Below are 22,169 nucleotides of genomic sequence, written 5' to 3'. Positions count from 1 at the left end.
GAGTGGAGGGTCTTCTCCCAATGGCTTCGAGGATGATGGCTCCCTTTCAGACGGTGGCCACCCACCCCCGAGATTGTATTCCCAAGAATAGAATAGAATAGGAATAGAATAGGAATAGAATAGAATTCTTTATTGGCCAAGTGTGATTGAATACACAAGGAATTTGTCTTTGGTGCATATGCTCTCAGTGTACATAAGTGTACGAGTCTTCGGAGAGGGGCGGCATACAAATCTAAGTAATAAATAAATAAATAAATAAATAAATAAATAAATAAATAAAAGAAAATATACATTTGTCAAGAATCATGAGGTACAACACTTGTTGTGTTGTACAACACTTGTTATAGCTAGAGGTATAACAAGCAGGAAAAGGGAGATTGTGATCCCGCTATATAGAGTGCTGGTGAGACCACATTTGGAGTACTGTGTTCAGTTCTGGAGACCTCACCTACAAAAAGATATTGACAAAATTGAACGGGTCCAAAGACGGGCTACAAGAAAGGTGGAAGGTCTTAAGTATAAAATGTATCAGGAAAGACTTAATGAACTCAATCTGTATAGTCTGGAGGACAGAAGGAAAAGGGGGGACATGATCGAAACATTTAAATATGTCAAAGGGTTAAATAAGGTTCCGGAGGGAAGTGTTTTTAATAGGAAAGTGAACACAAGAATAAGGGGGCACAATCTGAAATGAGTTGGGGGAAAGACCAGAAGCAACGTGAGAAAATATTATTTTACTGAAAGAGTAGTAGATGCTTGGAATAAACTTCCAGCAGACGTGGTTGGTAAATTCCACAGTAACTGGATTTAAACATGCCTGGGATAAATATATATCCATCCTAAGGTAGAATACAAGAAATAGTATAAGGGCAGACTAGATGGACCATGAGGTCTTTTTTTGCCGTCAGTCTTCTATGTTTCTAATGACTGTCATAGGGGTCAAATAAGCAATGAAGAAACAATCAATACTGTATTAATAAAAATCTTAGGATACAAGCAACAGGTTACAGTCATAGAGGGAAGAAAAGAATGATAGGAATGATGAGAAAAAACTAGTAGAAATAGAAGTGCAGACTTAGTAAAAAGTTTGAGAGTTTTGAGGGAATTATTTGTTTAGAGACAGATAGTGAAGATCCCGCGAAGGGAGATTCGGGACTTTGCCAAAAAGGGAATTCGGTGCCCAGTTGTACGAAACTCCCTTACAGGCCACAGGCCCCACAGTTGCACGTCCTGCTCCTCTGAACGAGAAATAAAAGGCTGGAGCTCCCACCCACCACCCTCCCCACGCGCCTGCAAAGGATGCTCGACGACAGCGCGGGAAAAAAAACTTTCCGGAGTCTCTAGGGAGGCCGGAACTTGCTCCGGAGCCCCGCGCCTGCGCAGTCATGCCTCGGAAGTTAAAACGACCGCGGGCTTTCTGGCTCTCCAAAAGGGGAAGAGCGAAGTCTCTCGGAAAACTTGCCGTGTGTGTGTGTGTCACACCGCTGCCTTTTGTAACCCGGGAGTGGAGGCACTCTGGTGATGAACATGACGGTGAAGATGATGGCATCTGTCGACTGACAACACGTTGGAGGAGCGCCTTGTTGGGAGAATAGCATTTAGCAATAGCATTTAGGCTTATAATCAGAGATCTTCAAACTCGGCAACTTTAAGATTTGTGGACTTCAACTCCCAGAATTCTCCAGCCAGCATAGCTGGCTGAAGAATTCTGGAAATTGAAGTCCACGAGTCTTAAAGTTGCCAAGTTTGAGGACCCCTGCCTGCTCAAAAAAAATAAAGGGAACACTCAAATAACACATCCTAGATCTGAATGAATGAAATATTCCCATTGAATATTTTATTTGCACAAGTATTCCATTTGCACAACAACATGTGAAATTGACTGTCAATCAGCTCTGCTTCCTAAGTGGACAGTTTGATTTCACAGAAGTTTGATTTACTTGGAGTTATATTCTGTTGTTTAAGTCTGTCTTTAATATATAAGTCCTCTGTATTTTTATTTATTTTTTAACGCTGGTCTGGACAGTGGAAGCCTTAGGAGCCTTCAGTTCTTAAGAGACCTGACTTACTAAAATAAGCAATTCTCGTTTTTGTTCTTACTTTAGCTTCTTTCTTTAAACTGCAAATGAATGGAAGCATTAATGAATTTGAGGGGAGATTGTTTAAGTCAGTTTCTCAAGTTAATAATTGGGGCCAAGGAGGGATGAGCAGAAAAGGTTGAAATTATCCTTGGCCCCACACGGAGGCAGTGATGCAACATTCAATATTTTATAAATATCTTGGTTTTTGTAAAATTCGTGTATAGATGCTGCTGGGTATTTACAACTCTCATTTCCCAACTTTTCAATTTTTTTCTGCAGTTCCCTAAAGATCTTTCTGCTTTATTCAGGCTCCTTAACTTCCCTCAAGAGGAGAGTAGATAACTTCAAATCAATTTAGGTTTTTATCACTTTAAAAATATTATGTTCTCAAACATTCTGGTTCTAAGTGAGATGAACACACACACAAAGTTTCATGATACTTAACTAAGCAACAACGTAATTGGGAGGCAGTATGAGAGTACTGTAAAGAGAAATAGAGTATGATAGGAGAAACAATAGGAACAAATATTTAAGAATAACAAATGGCAGAGATGTCACCTCAGATTCTACTTTAGAATGCAAGTAGAGATGTCAGTCCTTTTTAGCAAAAAATAAGTACAGTATACATAGTGAAGGTTACAATTGTATCGTGTATTTCTATTTTTTAACTTGAGGAAAAGTTAGAAATATAATACTACATCTGCCATTTAAAGTGTAACTGTTGTTAGCCGCCCCAGTCCATGGAGAGGGGCGGCATACAAATCCAATAAAACTAAACTAAACTAAACTAAGCACGTAGCTATGGACTAACAAGCTTATTATTGGGTCATCTCAAAAAAGAATTCAGTATATCACAAATAGCAAACTGAAGCATGCTCATCTACATACGTTTAGAAATAATGAACCCTTTAAATTTCACAGAAGGTGGCCAATTTCAATTCAAATCATCTCAATACGTTCTTCTTTGTGTATTCACCTCCTCCCTTCTTCTTAAATAGTAGCTCTTTTTCAACTAATTTACTACCATTTGATTTTCACTAAAACAATTTATCTTTCCTTTAATTAACCTCATTGGTTTAAACACAATCACCTCTGGAGTTTTAGCAAGAGAAATGTGCTTTGTTGGGTGGCAGAAAAAATAGAAAGTTGCCTATTGTTATTTAGTATTTTTATTTAAAGAATGTATATTTGGAAGAGAAAGAGACAAAAAGGAGAAGAAGCAGGAGGAGAAAAATAGCCCTGCTTTTTCTTTTCTTTTTTGAATCTATTGGTAAACCACAAGAGGTGCCCAGCAAACTCTACATACAGAGGTCTTCAAACTCGGCAACTTTAAGACTTGTGGACTTCAACTCCCAGAATCCTCCAGCCAGCAAAGCATAGTGGAAGTCTAACATTGCCAAGTTGGGGGACCCTTAATATAGAACATTGTTTTCTAAAAATAGGCAGGAGAAAATTCCCTGCTGCTTTAACGTTTGCAGTTATCTAGATGCTATGTGTTTAGACATTGTTTATTTCAAAGGCTTATCAAAGATCTGGATTTTCCACCAATGAAGAAAATGTGTTTTTGAGAATCAATTTCAAATATACCAGGTCTCAATGTGTCTTTCCAATAATTATTCCAAATAAAATAATCTCCTACCCATGACTTAAAGTGGGGTTATTTTTGTTTAAAAAAAGACAAGGCTTCATTTTACATGCTTTTGCATACAATTTGTAAGTTGGCCCCACAGAAACACCGTTCAAATGCAAAAAGGCTCATAACATAATCTGTGCAAATAAGAACATTTGGAAAGGTAGTTAAGGTGAAGGAAATGGCACTGGGAGAATTAACACAGATGAGAAGAATTACTTTCACAAGTAGCCTTAAGAAAAGAAGTGTAGCAGAAACAATTTATTCAATGCTGAAGGAAATGAGAAAAGTTGGAGGCTGCACAATTCCATTTCCACACCGCTTTGAAAAGTATAAGTATAAAGTATACTGTTCAAAAAAAATAAAGGGAACATTCAAAGAACACATCCTAGATCTGAATGAATGAAATATTGTCATTGAATACTTTCTTCTGTACAAAGTTGAATGTGCACAACAGCATGTGAAAGTGATTGTCAATCAGTGTTGCTTCCTAAGTGGATAGTTTGATTTCACAGAAGTTTGATTTACTTGGAGTTATATTGTGTTGTTTAAGTGTTTCCTTTATTTTTTTCCCTTTATTTGTATAAAAATGTAACTTCATTTGCATAGGAGTTTGAAGGGAGGAAGAGTATGTGCACATATTGTGTGTGTTAATGAAATGGAAAGGGAAAGGAGAAATTATAAGAAAATATGAGTAAAGCGCATACCCGGTGAGGGGAGAAATCGATCAGGAGAAGAGGATTATCAATAGAAACTTTCCCAGAACCTAAACACCGTAACAATTGCTCTTCCCAGCTGTTTGACTCCAAATAAAACTGATTCAGAAGTTCCTCGCTTTTAAAAAATGAAGGTTCTATTATTATGGGACAGGAAAATGATAGAAAACACATAAAGCTAAACTAAGATCCCAGTTTTGCAGCATATCTGATAATCTGGTTAGGAGAAGGTAAAGAAAAACAAGCATTGGGTGTTTTTAAATGAGTTGAAAGAAAAGAAATCATTGGGATGTTAGGGGGACCAAGAATGTACTCTTATCATTTTCAACCATCATAGTGTTGTGCTGTGCTCACTCCATACTACAATAAGGGGAGCTACCAAGTTACAAGAGACAGGACATCCTCCTAGGTTTTTGCAACAGCTCTACAAAGATCATAGAGGTGCCGCTGCCATGATTCTAGGGACCAGAATCTGGGTCAAGGATCAACCGCTCATTGATTGGTTCAGGTGCCCAGCAAACTCTAACAGAGGTCTTCAAACTTAGCAACTTTAAGACTTGTGGACTTCAACTCCCAGAATTCTCCAGCCAGCTTTGCTGGCTGGAGAATTCTGGGAGTTGAAGTCTAGAAGTCTTAAAGTTGCCAAGTTTGGGGACCCCTGCAGATAACTTGTAGAGTTTGGGTGAGATTGAAATGCAGTGCACACGATCAAAGTAAGGTAAAGGGAGAAGCAGCTAACATATTGCTTGGGAGGTAATAGACCATTAATATCTGCCAGAATGACCTTTGTATCTTGTCCACCCTCTGCCAAAAGAAAACCTCAGGTGTTATATACCCTGTTCCTCCTCCAGAATTCCACCATGGAAGAGCTTGTGTGTCTGGGTTTGGGGGGTTTGTCTTATTTCACACCTTATTCCTGGCTCCTGGGAGATTATCACACACACACTCACACACACATCCTTGGGATATTTAAACGACTGGGGCAGTTTTACAGTTCCAATGACCATGAGTTGTATACTACATTCTAAAAAAATAGAAACATAGAAGATTGGCGGCAGAAAAAGACCTCCTGGTCCAGCTAGTCTGCCCTTATACTATTTCCTGTATTTTATCTTAGGATGGATATATATTTATCCCAGGCATGTTTAAATTCAGTTACTGTGGATTTACCAACCACGTCTGCTGGAAGTTTGTTCCAAGCATCTACTACTCTTTCAGTAAAATAGTTTTTTCTCACGTTGCTTCTGATCTTTCCCCCAACTAAGCTCAGATTGTGTCCCTTATTCTTGTGTTCACTTTCCTACTAAAAGCACTTCCCTCCTGAACCTTATTTAATTAACCTTTAACATATTTAAACGTTTCAATCATGTCCCCTCTTTCCCTTCTGTCCTCCAGACTATACAGATTGAGTTCATGAAGTCTTTCCTGATAAGTTTTATGCTTAAGACCTTCCACCATTTTTGTAACCCGTCTTTGGACCCGTTCAATTTTATCAATATCTTTTTGTAGGTGAGGTCTCCAGAACCGAAGACAGTACTGTATTACAAATGTGGTCTCACCAGCGCTCTATAGAGCTTTTTATACTTTTTATACTTTTTCCATTAATTAATAACAGCTTTTAATACTTTTTCCATTAATGAAAATGGAGGGGGGATTGCCCAAGTAGATTCTATCTGAGTCACATAAGCCATATTGTGTTAGAAATCATACTTGCCTTATTGGTTTAGTATACTAAGCTAGAATTTTTTTAAAAAAAACTATTAAAATTAGATGAATAAATAAGTTGATTCCTCATCCGTTTAGTAAATGTCTCCTGTCTATAATCAAACACAGTGAACTTGGGGTGGGAGTACCCTGAGAGCTGCACCCTGTTGTATGATGCCCAGTGTCCGAAAGGAGTTGGGCTGATCACAAATCCAATAAATGAAATAATTAAATTAAATCCACCCAAGTCTTTGCAAGATTCAGCTTCTGCACTTTTGCTTGAAATAACTGAGGGGTATTTTTTTTCCCCCCTAGCAAAAAGTCAAACAAAAAAAATTCTAAGTTTCCTCAAGGTCCACCATGAGAGTAACGCTCACATTTCATGTTAATTTAGCAGATAACTATTTTCACTGAAATTGTGATTTATATTCTTCCCCACCTCAATTGCCTATAAATAAATATCCCACAGGACATTAATTTCTTCCTTCCTAATATTTTAAACAATTGCCAAACTGGGAACAGAGAAAGGAAATCAATTTTAAAAGGACGATGAATCAATCGACTCAGGATAGCTACTCGGGACTACTTAGGTAAGTCAATGAAGTGAACTACTGTACTGTGGTGCTTTTTGCTCTATAACTACAAAGCACATGGACTTATTTTGAGTATGTCCGATTCCTATATACTGTAGCCACCTTCACACCAGCTCTTCAAAGTTTCAGAAAGACTATCTAAGCTTTGAATGTCAACCGTGCCTGAAATATTTCCTTTGCCTGAAATTTTACAGTACAAAACATTGCATTGTAGCTCTAATCTGGAGTGAGTAAGATCAAGTCAAGCCAAATTTGCTTCTAAATCAAAATGCGTGGCACTGGGCTAACTACCTCAACTTCCCTTGCTGCTCATTGTACGTAGAATTGCAGCTTTAAAGTAGCCAAGAATCTTAAGCTAAGAGCTTCAAAGGGAAACTATCCCACTTTTGACTCCACAATTTACTTTAGGGGGATAAGAGAAGTGTTGAACATTCTCTTTTTCTATCTGCTTTGAAATCTTCAGGCTGTGAAAGGCATGCTTAGCAGATATGCCTTAATATGTTGGGTTGACATATTCAAACATGTTATTGGACGCACCACAAACTCTGCTGTGTTGATAGAAATTTGGTCCTCGTTTCAGTATACATCATTTTGAAAAAATCAATAGGACAAGCTCCACAGGTGACAGGAATTCCAATAATAATAATAATAATAATAATAATAATAATAATAATAATAATAATAATAATAATATAATAATAATAGTAACAACAACAACAACAATAATAATAATAATAATTTATTAGATTTGTATGCCACCCCTCTCCGAAGACTATGCAGCCTACTTTGTCCAAACCATAACGAAACTGTCTGCAGGGGAAGGGGTGACAAGAGGTGATGCTGTGAACAATACCTGGTTTCCAGATTTGCAGACATAAGTCCTATTCCTTCTGATGCTTCGTTTGAAAAATCCTGAACATCCATCGCAGGCATAGACCCCATAGTGCTTGCCAGAGCTCCGGTCACCACACACTTTACATGGGATGTCTAAAATCCGACCTGAAAATGAAAGTGGGAGAGAGAGAGAGAGAGAGAAAAGTGATCTTTGAGAAGCAATAAGGCACCAGAACTGGCATGATAGAGTTTGAGAGAAATGGATCGTTTTGCTAATTGAACAAATCCAAGGAATCCACAGAAATATAAATGTCTTTAAAGCAGACGGGAAGCTGCTATAAGAACTGAAGAGATGGCCCCACTCAATGCAAAGAATGTACAATAAGTTAAAAGCAGGATTCCTTAATCTTCCGCCTGCAGTTTTGTTAGGCTGCCTATCATTCTTTAAAAGGATTGGATGATCAACATTACAATCAACAGGCTGGGAGAGCATCAGTTTGGGAATATAAAATACTCTTCCAAGGTGAGTTTGACTGGCAGTGTCTCATTAATACACCGTTCTTGGTCCCAATATAGAAGTACTTTCTATTTAACCACTGGACCTGAGATTCCCTATTAGTCTTCCATCCAAATACTGTACTAATCAATCTTCACTTTCGTAGCTAAACAAAGTGAAGGAGGCACAAACATATGCTGAGACTTCACAGCTACTCTACCGTGAGTTAATTACCAATCTGTTAAAGAGGTATGCATAATTCCTCCGTTTGCCTTTCATTATTAACCCCTAAATATCCTTAGCTAGGCTAGGGACAATAAATAAACTGATTTACTTAAGATCACCAGAACAAATAAACCTGCTAACCTAATAATTCCCTCACCACTGTCAAACTATTTACTAAGTTTGCACTACTATTGCTACTAGTTTTTTTCTCACCATTCCTATCACCCATTTCCTCCCACTTATGACTGTATGACTGTAACGTGTTGCTTGCATTCTTAAGATTTCAATTAATGTTTCCTGATTGCTTATTTGACCCCCTATGACTATCATTAAGTGTTGTACCTTATGATTCTTGAGAAACCTATCTTTTCTATTATGTACACTGAGAGCATATGAACCAATGACAACTTCATTGTGTGTCCAATCACACTTACCTAATAAAATTCTATTCTATTCTATTCTATTCTATTCTGAAGATTTGAAGACGCATTTCTCCAAAACTATTTCCATTTCCCAACAATTGAATAAACATTTGTCTGTGTAGCCCAGTTTAACTTGCTTACCCATAGTGAACTCTGAACTTAACAGCTTGGGGTGGCTTTTCCCCACATCTTAGGCTAAAAAGTGGTCGGCTAGCTTGGCATCGGTATGTTATGTTCTATTAAAGCAGCACTGTTTTTCCCCTTCTACTGTGCTGCCCCTTCAGATGTCTGGGAGCATTTATCCAAATCCCGTCTTTACTTTTCTCTTGGGAGTCGTATTTTGTTCTCATACCACACCATCCCCCTCCAATTTTCCCCCGAGTTCTGGCATACCCTCATAACATCTATAGAGCACTGCACACCAAGACAAGTAGACACAAGAATAGTTTTTCCCCCCCATCATTCAGCTAAACAAAAATTTTGGGCAAACTATTTATTTATTTATTATTTATTTATTACTTAGATTTGTATGCCGCCCCTCTCCGAAGACTCGGGGCGGCTTTACTAAGTCTGCACTACTATACTGGTTTTTTCTCATCATTCCTATCACCCATTTCCTCCCACTGATGACTATATGACTGTAACTTGTTGCTTGTATCCTTAAGATTTTTTATTAAGTTAAGTTTATTAAGTTAAGTTTAAGTTGAGTCTTTTGAGAGGGGCGGCATACAAATCGAATGCATTATTATTATTATTATTATTGTTGTTGTTGTTGTTGTTGTTGTTATTATTATTATTATTATTATTATTATTATTATTATTAAGTTTTATTATATTTGTATGCTGCCACTCTCCGAAGATATTAATATTGATTGTTTCCTGATTGCTTATTTGATCCCACGACAAGCATTAAGTGTTGTACCTCATTGTTCTTGACAAATGTATCTTTTATTTTATGTACACCGAGAGCATATGCGCCAAGACAAATTTCTTGTGCGTCCAATCACACTTGGCCAATAAAAAGATTCTATTCTACTCTACTCTACTCTATTCTACTTTATTCTATTCTATTCTTACCAAGGACATCCTGCCAGAAAGTATCATTAAATACAAATGGCCTTTATCACTTAATAAGTCACTAACTCAAAACAAACACCTGGAGAAACAGAACGCCCCCTTTCCAGGGAACAACATGTCAGCCTGCCTTCTTCCATGCCAGATATGTTGGTACTTATCCTGGTTATAGTATTAACCTGCAATTGCCAGCAAGATAGTTCGTAAGTTTTTTTGGGGGGGGGGGTAACTGTTCAAGAGTAACTGTTTCAAATTCCTTCTTCCTTTCCTCCCTGGAGTCCCCCCCCCCCCTCCAACCTTCATCCTAAACCTGACAATATTTTGATAATAGGTTTTCATTACTTTGCTGTAAGGAGGCAGGTTCTAACTCAGCCACTTGCCTTTTCTCAACTTGAAGGCCCTCAAAATATGGTGGGTTACACTTCTCATCCACCAAGGGACGTGCTATTTGGAGGGCAATGGGATGGAGATTCTTACCCATTGATAGAAACCTAGAAACATAGAAGATTGACGCCAGGAAAAGACCTCATGGTCCATCTAGTCTGCCCTTATACAGTGGAACCCCGACATAAGAGCTGCTCTACTTAAGAGCAACTCGAGATAAGAGCTGGGAGGGGAGAGATATTTTTGTTCTACTTACAAGCCCAAATTCGAGATACAAGCGCCAAGGAGCTGTCTCCTGAAGCCAAACGCTAACTTCCGCGTTCGGCTTCAGGAGACAGCTGCGAAGCGGCGCGCATGTTTTAAAAGGTTGCAGCCGGCCTGGGGGGCTCGGGGGGGTGCTTGCAGCTTTCTTTCTTGCTCTTTTTCTTTCTCTCTTTTACCTTCCCTTCCTCTATTTCTTCTTTTCTTTCTCCTTCCCACCTTCTTCCCTCCCTCCCTCCCTTCACTCATTCCTCTCTTACTCTCCCCTTTCATAAGTTTCCTTCCTTCCTTCCTCTGTTCCTGTCCCTTCCCCCTTTCTTTCTTTCTTTCTTGCTCTTTTTCTTTCTCTCTTTTACCTTCCCTTCCTCTATTTCTTCTTTTCTTTCTCCTTCCCACCTTCTTCCCTCCCTCCCTCCCTTCACTCATTCCTCTCTTACTCTCCCCTTTCATAAGTTTCCTTGCTTCCTTCCTCTGTTCCTGTCCCTTCCCTCTTTCCTTCCTTCCTTCCCACCCTCCGTCCATTCATTCACCCATTCCTCTCTTGATCGCTTAAAGCCGGTCCCTGGTGCAAAAAGGGTTGGGGACCTCTGTCCTACAGGATTGGGTGGCAGAGAAGTTGAACATATGTAAATTTAAAAGTTTAAGAAAGTTTACAAGTTAAGTGAAAGAAACTTCATTATTCATTTATATGTACATGTACATTTCTTCATTAAAAACATGTCTTTCTGCATAATTTAGACTAACTTTGTGAGTTTTTTGAGGGCTGGAACCAATTAAAATTATTTACATTAATTCCTATGGGGAAAAGTCATTCGAGATAAGAGCTGCTCGACTTAAGAGCCCAGGTCCGGAACGAATTAAACTCGTATCTCGAGGTACCACTGTACTATTTCCTGTGTTTTATCTTATATATGTTTATCCCAGGCATGTTTAAATTCAGTTACTGTGGATTTATCTACCACGTCTGCTGGAACTTTGTTCCAAGCCTCTACTACTCTTCCAATGATGGCCATGGGAGCTTCATAAGTTACTCAAATCTTGCCTTTCCTCTCCCTTGTGGACTCCTGCTAGCTGATAGCAGTTGCCTAAAAGCCTTGATCCCTATCAAGGATTGCCTTAGCTACCCTCCTCTTTAAGTAAGCAGTGTGCAGGCCATCATATTCCTCATAGAGGTGAGGGAAGGCCAGGTTTTTGGGGGTTCAATGTGAATAAAATGCTCCCCCCAATTCCAGTCTTCCTCGATATGGGGTCTGTCGGAACCCCTTGCAACTACTTAGAGCAGTCACCAACGAGCTTGGCTTACTCACAACTTGGCCAAAATAGACGAGTGACAAGATCTGGCAGCACATATTGTTGAAAACGTCGGCAGCACCGAGACCGATGCGTAGAGATAAAGGAGCAAACGTACCGTATTTCAGTACAGCATTTCCCAACCTTGGCCACTTGAAGGTATCTGGACTTCAACTCCCAGAATTCCCCAGCCAGCATTTGCTGGCTGGGGAATTCTGGGAGTTGAAGTCCAAATATCTTCAAGTGGCCAAGGTTGGGAAATACTGCCGTATTTCATCAGCCCACCGAGTCCATCGGGATCCTGCCCGGGAATTTATTTATTTATTATCCTTTATTAATTGGACTTTTATGCCGCCCCTCTCCGAGGCATAGCGAAAGCTCAATCCCATTGCACGAAAACTTGACTTGCACCGAGCGTACCGTGGCTGCAACCCGTTGAAAGAACCTCTCGGTTACTGAATGTTTAAGAGAATAAAGCGCCTTCCGACAGGCCTGCTGAGCACAGTGGCTTTGCGAAACCAACCCACCCGAGATGGCAACTGGTGGTTAACGCGATTGCCAAAGAAGCCACCACGGAAGGGGCCCCAGAGATCGCCCTGGTTTTACAAACCCACAAGTCGGTAAACCACAACTTAAGGAATTCCCACCACGCCGGATTCCAAAAAAACAAAACTAACCACATTATGGCTGAGTGCCAAGTTGGGGGGGGGAGGACCCCGGGCATGGAATCGGCTCCGGAGAGGTTCGGATTGTCTCCTGCCTCCCCCAGGAGGTAGGAAAGGAAAGGAAGGGAAGAGGGAAGAGGGGAAAGGAAAAGAAAGGAAGAGGGGAAAGGAAAGGAAGAGGGAATAGGAAAAGAAAGGAAAGGAAAAGGAAGGAAGAAGGAAGAGGGGAAAGGAAAGGAAGAGGGAATAGGAAAAGAAAGGAAAGGAAAAGGAAGGAAGAAGGAAGAGGGGAAAGGAAAGGAAGAGGGAAGAGGGAAGAGGGGAAAGGAAAAGAAAGGAAGAGGGAAGAGGGAATAGGAAAAGAAAGGAAAGGAAAAGGAAGGAAGAAGGAAGAGGGGAAAGGAAAAGAAAGGAAGAGGGAAGAGGGAATAGGAAAAGAAAGGAAAGGAAAGGAAAAGAAGGGAAGAGGGGAAAGGGAAAGAAAGGAAGAGAGAAGAGGGGAAAGGAAAGGAAACGAAGAGGGAAGAGGGGATAGGAAAAGAAAGGAAAGGAAAATAAGGGAAGAGGGAAGAGGGGGAAAGAAAGGAAAAGAAAGAAAGAGGGAAGAGGAAATAGGAAAAGAAAGGAAAGGAAAAGAAAGGAAAAGAAGGGAAGAGGGGAAAGGGAAAGAAAGGAAGAGGGAAGAGGGGAAAGGAAAGGAAGAGGGAAGAGGGGATAGGAAAAGAAAGGAAAGGAAAAGAAGGGAAGAGGGAAGAGGGGAAAGGAAAGGAAAAGAAAGAAAGAAAGAGGGAAGAGGAAATAGGAAAAGAAAGGAAAGGAAAAGAAAGGAAAAGAAGGGAAGAGGGGAAAGGGAAAGAAAGGAAGAGGGAAGAGGGGAAAGGAAAGGAAATGAAAGAAAGAGGGAAGAGGAAATAGGAAAAGAAAGGAAAGGAAAAGAAAGGAAAAGAAGGGAAGAGGGGAAAGGGAAAGAAAGGAAGAGGGAAGAGGGGAAAGGAAAGGAAATGAAAGAAAGAGGGAAGAGGAAATAGGAAAAGAAAGGAAAGGGAAAGAAAGGAAAAGAAGGGAAGAGGGGAAAGGGAAAGAAAGGAAGAGGGAAGAGGGGATAGGAAAAGAAAGGAAAGGAAAAGAAGGGAATGAGGGAAGAGGGGAAAAGAAAGGAAAAGAAAGAAAGAGGGAAGAGGAAATAGGAAAAGAAAGGAAAGGAAAAGAAAGGAAAAGAAGGGAAGAGGGGAAAGGGAAAGAAAGGAAGAGGGAAGAGGGGAAAGGAAAGGAAAGAAAGAGGGAAGAGGAAATAGGAAAAGAAAGGAAAGGGAAAGAAAGGAAGAGGGAAGAGGGGATAGGAAAAGAAAGGAAAAGAAGGGAAGAGGAAAGAGGGGAAAGGAAAGGAAAAGAAAGAAAGAGGGAAGAGGAAATAGGAAAAGAAAGGAAAGGAAAGGAAAGGAAGAGGGAAGAGGGGATAGGAAAAGAAAGGAAAAGAAGGGAAGAGGAAAGAGGGGAAAGGAAAGGAAAAGAAAGAAAGAGGGAAGAGGGAATAGGAAAAGAAAGGAAAGGAAAAGAAGGGAAGAGGGGAAGAGAAAGGGAAAGGGAAATAGAAAGGAAAGGGGAAAGGAAAGAAAGAGGAAAGAAAGAGGAAAGAAAGAGGAAAGAGGAAAGAGGAAAGAGGAAAGAGGACAGGAACGGAATCTGGGGCAGCAGGAGAGAATCCGAACCTCTCCGGAACCAATTCGATCGTTCGGGCGGCGGAGTCTCTGCCAAGCCACCCGTAGGGAGTGGGAGTGGTAAAGGGAAGGTCAAAAACCACGTCCCTCGGGAGACTCGAACTGGGCTCTGAAACCAGCCCCCCCCCCGGCAGACAATGAGGACATTAAGATAAAAGTGTTAAGTTAATGATCTCCCCCCCCCCCCCCGGGAAACTCATCTGACTGCCTCCAATCAACGTATGCCGCCGGCTTCTCCTCCACCCCCCCAAAAAATGTAACTCGACAGCTGCTCTTTGCAGCAACCCGGAGTGGAGGAATGGGATTAGGGGGGGGGGTCTGGGCGGGGGGGGGGAGTGGAGGGGGGAGGAAAGAGTCAGAAAAGAAGAGGGGGGCGGCGATCCAAGGGGTCGGGCCAGCCAAGCGGGGAGGGGGAGGGAGTCCCGGGGGGAGGGGGATCGGTAGCCCTCCCCGCGGGTAAAGTTGCGTCCTCTGGTAAGAGGGAGGGAGGGGGGGGGGGCTGGAAGTAGGCGTAGTGCAGGGAAGTCGGGGCCGAGCCAAGCTTGGCTTCTCCAGCGCTTCTAATTACACGCCTCCCTCGCCACCTGCCTATTGGGTCACCAGTGACCCGTCAAAAAGGGTAGCCTGGGAATTCGGGTGGCACACAAAAGGCTCCGGAGGAGGAGGAGAGCCCTCCCGTCTCCCCCCCTCTCCTCCCTCTCCTCCTCGCCCCGCCTTCCCCCGCCCCCCCCGTCCCTCGCCAGGCTTTCCAGTATTCTGGGCGAGGGGGGGGGGGGAGAGGAGAGAGCGAATGGGACAGGCAACGGGGCCGCCCCCGGTGTTGGGTGTCCCCTCCGACAAACCGGCCCATTTCCTTATGCAAATCTCCGGCTCGCCTTCTCGACTCGGGCTTCTTCGGATCCTCCCCCCCCCCGTCAACTTTCCTTTCCTTCTCTTTCTCCTTTCCCTTTTCTCTCTCCTCTTTTCTTCCCCTTCCCTCTTTCCTTTTCCTTTCCCCTTTCCTTTCTTTTCCTTTCCCCTCTTCCTTCTTTCCCCTTTCCTTCCTTTCCTTTTCTCTCTTCCTTTCCTTCCCTTCCCTTTTCCTCTTCCCTTCTCTTTCCCTTTCTCTTTCTCGTTCCCTTTTCTTTCCCTTCACTCCCCCTTTCTTTTCCCCTTTCCCCTTCCCCCTTTCCTTCCCTTTCCCTTTCGAGGAGGGCAGGACAACACAACCGGGAAAGTGCTCTTAAAGCCACTTCAAAAGTTCAGGTCACCGCGAACGCTACTTAAATCGAGGTAATTTTGGTCTGAGACGTGGAGGGGGGGGGCACCCACCTCCCCCACACCAATCTTACCTTCGATTACTTTTACCCGAAAGAATGCAACCGTGGGCCGAATGGGACTCCTAGATCCGAAGAAAATATCTGTAGCTAATTGAGATTCGAAGCTTTTCCTCCTTCCCCCTTCAACTCAAATGCTGGAAGACTATTTGGACATTTGGGGTCCAAGCCAAGGGGTATTTCGACTTTTAGCGCCAGCTTCTTTAAAAGTTTATTTCTCCCAGCAAAGGTAGGCTGGAACTTTAAAGTAGGCACAGTGGGGAAGGACATGGACTGGATATGAAATTACAAATCCAAACTTATTTCCAAATATTGTGGAGGCGCCTTCTCCCACATCTCCCTCTCTCCCTCCCTCTCCCTCGCTCGCTCTCTCTCTCTCTCTATATATATATATATAATTAGATAGATAGATAGATAGAAAGAAAGAAAGAAAGAAAGAAAGAAAGAATAGAGACATAGATAGATAGATAGAAAGAAAGAAAGAATAGAGACATAGATAGATAGATAGAAAGAAAGAAAGAAAGAAAGAATAGAGACATAGATAGATAGATAGATAGATAGATAGATAGATAGATAGATAGATTTTATAATTTTCCAATGGGCCCGGTGACCACAGGAATTAATATACTATTTTAATTTAAAAAAACAGAAATATACAACAAGAACATGTTGGTTGATAATCCCGAAAACTCTTCGCGTCCCTGTAACATAATATTTTTTAAACTCCCCATTTGGAACCGGATTAATTCAATTCCTCAACTAACCAAACAGGTGGGAGTTGTTGGATTTGGGCTCGCCAGCCACCTCCAGGCGGGCCCAGTTTCTCGCAAAACCTCACCGTTCCCACCGGGTCTCCTCGGAAGTAAGCGTCGTCCTTTTGCCAGAAGACGCTCACTCCGGCGCGGAGCTGGTTCGAAGCCCGAGGCTGCGGCTCGAATACCGGGGAGGATTTCGCGGACAGCCTCCGAAGGAAGTTCTCCACAAGTTGCCCCGGGCAGAAAAAGGCTGAAGCCCGAAACCCTTTGAGGCGTCGGTTCCCTGGATCCTCTTTTTTCCCAAAGACCGAGGGACAACCCACCCCAGGAGGCCGCAGCGAAAGTGATTCGAAAGTGATGCGAAGAAGAGTAACAATCCTAGGGAGCAAATAAACCCATCTTGGAAACAGACCTTTTATTTTTATTTCCCCCCGATTGGACAAATCAGTGGCGGTTTTACCTTTAATTTCGGGGACAACTCTGCGCAGCCTCCCCCTAATATATTTTAATTAAGCGGCGTTAATTCTGTTTGGATTAAACAGGCGCCGTTGCCCCTGATTGCCCCCGACGCCCGCTGGGATCCTTCCAAACCCCGCAGCGCTGCGCCCCGCTTCCCTCCTCCGCCGCTCCGGGAGCTCTCCGACCCCGACTAATTGGGGTGCTGCTCCGCCTCAGCCATCCGAGCGCTCCGGGAGGGTTATCGCCACAGGCGGTGGGGGTCTGCCCGTAACCCCTCTTGAATTGAGCCCCTTCCTTCCTTCCTTCCTTCATTCATTCATTCCTTTCATCCAATCATTCATCCATCCATCCATCCATCCAACCATATGTCTGTCTGTCTCTCCATCTTTCTTTTTCTTTCTTTCTTTCTTTCTTTCTTTCTTTCTCTTTCTTTCTTCTTTCTTCCTTTCTTCCTTTACTTCCTTTACTGCCTTTACTTCCTTCCGTCCTTTCTTCTATCCAATCATCCATCCATCCATTCATCCATACATCTAGCTTCTTCTTTCTTTCTTTCTTTCTTTCTTTCTTTCCTTCTTTCCTTCTATCCAATCATCCATCCATTCATCTATCTGGCTTCTTTCTTTCTTTCTTTCTTTCTTTCTTTCTTTCTTTCTCTCTCTCTGTCTCTCTCTCTCTCCCTCTCCCTCCCTCCCCCCTCCCCCCTCTCTCTTTCTTTCTTTCTTTCTTTCTTTCTTTCTTTCTTTCTTTCTTTCTTTCTTTCTTTCTATGCCTTCCTAGGGAGTCTCAGGGCGGCTCACAACAAAAAATAAACATGGGTCGATATAAAAACATTTCAATTGAAAATAATTGCAGCCATCCATGCACTAATAAAACCACCCCACGCCACCCCGTCAATAGTCCCAGGCCTGTCGGAAAAACCAGGCCTTTCCTTTCTCCGGAAGGCCAATAAGGTGTATGTGTGGAGGGGCAGTGCGGATCTCGCGAGGTAGCTGATTCTAGAGAGTCAGGGGCCACCACAGAGAAGGCTGTGCCCTGCACGGACTCACCAGCCGAAACTGTTTAGCTGAGAGGACCTGAAGAAGACCGACCCTGTGGGTATCTAACGGGTCACTGGGAGGTACCTGATAGACGGCGGCCCTTTTCAAAGCCAGGCGCAAGGATGCTCTCACTGTTGGGGTGGCTTTTTCGAATTGCCCTTTCTCAAACCTCCCGACAAACGTGGGATCCTTGTTTGCGGGAGTGGGAGGAAGGGGGGGGGGTATCCAGCCGGCCTTGGTCCCTTTTCAAACCCCCCTCCCTCTGCCTTTCAAGCGGGGCTACTTGCCCATCCCGTCTCGAAATCTCAGCCTGAAGTTTTTTCTCTCTCTCCCGCGTCTCCCTCTTCTGCTTCTCCCCTCTTTTTGGAGATGGGGAGACGGGCCCTTTGGGTCTCAGCCTACGGGAGGAAAGATAAAACGTGGAGGTGGGGGAGGAAAGAAGTTCGGTTCCCTTCAGGCCAGGCTCAGTCAAGTTAAACTCCGAGGGGGGGAAACTCCGAGGGGGAAAAAACCCAACAGGCCTAGCTCGACGCAGAAAACTTTCCTCGACGGGGCGTCAGAATGGGGAAAGGAGTGGGGACTTTTTTAAAAAAAAAATGTTCCCCCTTTCCCTTCCCTAGGCCGGAGCCCGGCGTAAGAAGCTCCCCCTGGCAGCTTCGATTACTGTAATCACCATCACCGCCTGCTGAAAGAAGTTAGGCGGCTCGGAGAGGACTCCGCGGCGGGGTCCCCTTTACCACCCAAGCAGCCAGAGCCTCTCGCCCGACCCCGCTCTCCAGTCGGGCGGAAGGGAAAGCGCAGCCACCCGCGAGGCCCCCTCCCCAACCCCTCCAACTCCCGGGACAGAAGAGCGGCTTCCTCGCCCCCCCCCTCGCCCCCCCTCCCCTCCCCTCTCTTCTCCCACCGGTCTTTCTTGAGACCCAGAGCAAGAGCAAGAGCATTTAGACTTATAGACCGCTTTTAAGGTCCTTTTTACAGCCCTCTCTAAGCGGTTTACAGAGTCTAAAGCACAGGGCCCCTAACAGTCTGGGTCCTCATTTTACCCACCTTGGAAGTGTGGAAGGCTGAGTCAACCAAGCGCAGGTGACAATTCCCTTTCCTCCTCGGAGAAGTGGTCGCAATAGAACCTGGACTTATCTACCGCTTCATAGTGCTTTGACAGTCCTCTCTAAGCGAGTTTACAGAATCAGCATATGCCGCCCCCCCCCCCGCCCATCAATCTGGCTCCTCATTTTACCCACCTGGGAAGGATGGAAGGCTAAATAGGGCTGGTGCTGTGCCCCAGAAGGGGCGCCGGCGCTGGGACGGGGGCTGGCGGGGGTGGTGGTGGTCCCAAGTCCCATCTTTCGCCGTATCCCCGAGAGGCAGCCACTTCCCCCCCCCCTTTTTTTTTTACATACAGCATTAAGGCAGCGGCATCCAGGACGATCGCCGACCGAGCTCAGCACTTTCAGAGGGAGGCCGAGCTTGTGAGTAAGCTGGAGGAGAGACATTCGCCCCAGGCCTGGAGAGGTCAGCAAGTCGAGGATTCCCCCTTCACGCGTGTCTGTCCGTCCTTCCTAGAGTGGGAGGGGGCTCCTCTAGCTTTCGACAGCGCCTAATTCCGAAAAAAATGGTTGTAAGCCGCCCAGAGTCCTTTTGGGAGTGACAGAAAGAAAGAAAGAAAGAAAGAAAGAAAGATAGATAGATAGATAGATAGATAGATAGATAGATAGATAAAGAGAGGGGAGAGAGAGATGACAGTTAGGTAGGTAGGTAGATAGGCAGGTAGATTAATAGATGATAAATAGAGATAGGTAGGTAGATTGATTAATAGGTAGACAGACAGGCAGACAGACTGCTCAAAAAAATTAAGGGAACACTTAAACTATACAATATAACTCCAAGTAAATCAAACTTCTGTGAAATCAAACTTCACTTAGGAAGCAACACTGATTGACCATCAATTTCACACGCACGTTGTGCACGTTCAACTTTGCACAGAACAAAGTATTCCATGAGAATATTTCATTCATTCAGATCTAGGATGGGTTCTTTGAGTGGTTCCCTTTATTGTTTTGAGCGCTAGATGATAGATGGATAGATGGATAGATAGATAGATAGAGAGGGGGGGATAGATAGATAGGTAGATAGGTAGGTAGGTAAGTAGATAAAAGACGGCCCTGAAAAACGGAAACGGCCAAAGCTCTCACGGTTGAAATGAACCTTCCCTCTACTTCACCGACAATAAGCAGGATTGTTGGGCAATTGAATGCTTACGGGCCGCCACCCCGATTCGCGCAGCTCGCTTCCCCTAAAACCTCTTCCCAAAAAGTTTCTAAGAAGGGCTAAGAATAAACGGGCGGAGGAAGGATTGTTTTACGACCCGGACGGAATGATGGAATCGGCTTCACGGCGGGGCTCTGAGTCAGAATGAACCCGGAGCGGCGTGTGAACTCAGCTCAGGCCCTCGCACCCGCCTTGCCTTTGGATTTCTCCCACGGACTCGCACAGAAAGGAGAGTGGACCGGAGTCCTACGAGAGTTGAGCGGCACTTAAGCCTAATCAACCAACCAACCAACCAACCAACCAACCAACCAACCAACCAACCAATCAATCAATCAATCAATCAATCAATCAATCAATCAATCAATCAAATCAAGGGCCTTGTCACCGAGCTGCCCTGTCATCCCAGGTCGCTGTGTGAAACCCAGCTGTCCTCATCTTCTTCAGAGAAGCCGGGAGGTTCTTGGCCCGAAGATTTAGAGGGGGAAAAAGCCAGGGATTGGTTCTTTCTAACTTTTACTTTCCGACAAGTTTTGAAAACTTTCACTGCTAAGCAGCACGACCGCAGTAGGAAGCATCTCCCGGAACCTTTCTCCTCTTTTCCCAGGCCGAGCAGCTCAGAAACGATTTCCCCTTAAGACGGTAGAACCGCCCCTGCTAAAGGTTCGAGCCCGGGCAAAGGCAGATGGGCCGAGCGGGAAAAAGGAGCGAGGGGGTTTCCTCCAGAAAGCTCGGCCTTGCGCCCCGCGTCCCCTTCCCCCCCGGTGATTATTTAACAACGTGGCCTCGATCCTTCTTCCCCACTAACAGATGGATTTGGTCTCGCCTTTTTTATATTTGTGTGTGTGTGTTGTGTTTTTTCCTCCCTGGAAAAAGGCTTTTCGAAAAGAGTTTACCCGCTTCCTAATTTTTCCTTTGACCCGTGGCAAGATTTTGTTTTAAGATAACCTCTTTGGACCATTTCTACACCTTTTTTCTTTTGTTAGTTGGGGGAAAGATCCGAAGCAACACGACAAAATATTATTTTACTGAAAGAGTAGATGCTTGGAACAAATTTCCAGCAGATGTGGTTGGTAAATCCACAGTACCTGACTTTAAACATGCCTGGGATAAACATCTATCCATCCTAAGATAAACTACAGGAAATAATAAGGGCAGACTAGATGGACCATGAGGTCTTTTTCTGCCGCCAATCTTCTATGTTTCTATTTTTTTAGAATGTAGTATACAGCTCATGGTCATTGGAACTGTAAAATTGGCCCAATTGTTTTAATATCCCAAGGGCGTGTGTGTCAATCTTCTATGTTTCTAAGTTTAAAAAAAAAACTTTTTCGGTTTGTTTGTGGCCTGAGAAAAAGTTCTGAACGCCCCCCCCCCCCAAGAGATACAGAATTGGAAAGAAACTTTCGCTTAAACCGCAACTTTCGCAAAGGAGAGACGCGCATCCCGGCGAAGAAGACGCAAGGAAGCCATCCAGGATAGGATTTTAAAAAATTGAATTTTTCAAGCGGAATTACAAGCCACGCGTTTCTGTTTGCCATTCTTTCCTTACCGGTAAGTTTTTTTAAAAAAAAATTATAATAAAATAAAATTGTAATCCCGGCCGGAGGAATTCCTCCTTTTAAACCGGCTTCGCCCATCACCTGTCAGAGCCCAAATTGGATTGTGCCCACTGCTGGCTTTCACAAGCCGAGATCCCAAAGTCCCTTCTCGAATTTCTAGCGTCTGGAAGCCAACTTCAACCCGCAGCAGTCAATCAGACTTTAAATAAAAAAAAATATGGAGAGGTGGGGGGGAAGCTGAACGCCTTCAGTTATGAGTGTACCCGGACTGGGGATTAACTGAAATGTGACTTTTAAATTGTTTCTGCTTGCCCGGGTTTCCCCCCCCCCTCCAACCCTCAACCTCCCCCCCAGGATTATTCACCGAGGCTGGAAATGGTGCGCAAAATATTCCCTGCAAATCCTCTTTTCGAGCAAAGCCCACCCTTTCTTGCCACTGTAAACTTCTTATTAGATGTTTTAATTCCAGACAGGGGGAAAATCCCTTCTTTCCTCTTTTTTTTTAAACCAGCCCGTTCCAAAAAATATTTTTTGTGGGGTGGGGGAGAAGATAATCTCTTTAAAAAACCAAACTCGTTCTGAGATTCCCCCCCCCCCGCACCGAAGATTTTTTTTGGGACACCCCCATCCCGCAATCAAGTTCATTTTTAGGCCCCCTGGGCTGTGGGACCTCCTTCCAAGT

At 43.6% G+C, this 22,169-nt stretch overlaps 1 protein-coding gene across 1 annotated transcript in view; it reads right to left on the bottom strand.

Annotated features, from left to right (window-relative positions):
* The window catches only part of NR2E1 (nuclear receptor subfamily 2 group E member 1), a 52,515-nt gene extending 31,629 nt beyond the window's left edge, over positions 1–20,886 (bottom strand). Inside the window, exons 1-2 of the mRNA XM_070765142.1 lie at positions 20,822–20,886; positions 16,248–16,542 (exon numbers count right to left, since the gene is read on the bottom strand). Coding sequence (XP_070621243.1) covers positions 16,248–16,542; positions 20,822–20,886 — 360 coding nt within the window. The remainder of the gene's footprint in view (positions 1–16,247; positions 16,543–20,821) is intronic.
* Positions 20,887–22,169: the final 1,283 nt, after the last annotated feature.

The sequence above is a fragment of the Erythrolamprus reginae genome, chromosome 1 (genome assembly GCF_031021105.1).
Source record: "Erythrolamprus reginae isolate rEryReg1 chromosome 1, rEryReg1.hap1, whole genome shotgun sequence".
NCBI classification, from domain to species: domain Eukaryota; kingdom Metazoa; phylum Chordata; class Lepidosauria; order Squamata; family Dipsadidae; genus Erythrolamprus; species Erythrolamprus reginae.
Note: the sequence above shows the minus strand (reverse complement) of the source record. Positions and strands in the feature narration are given on the sequence as shown.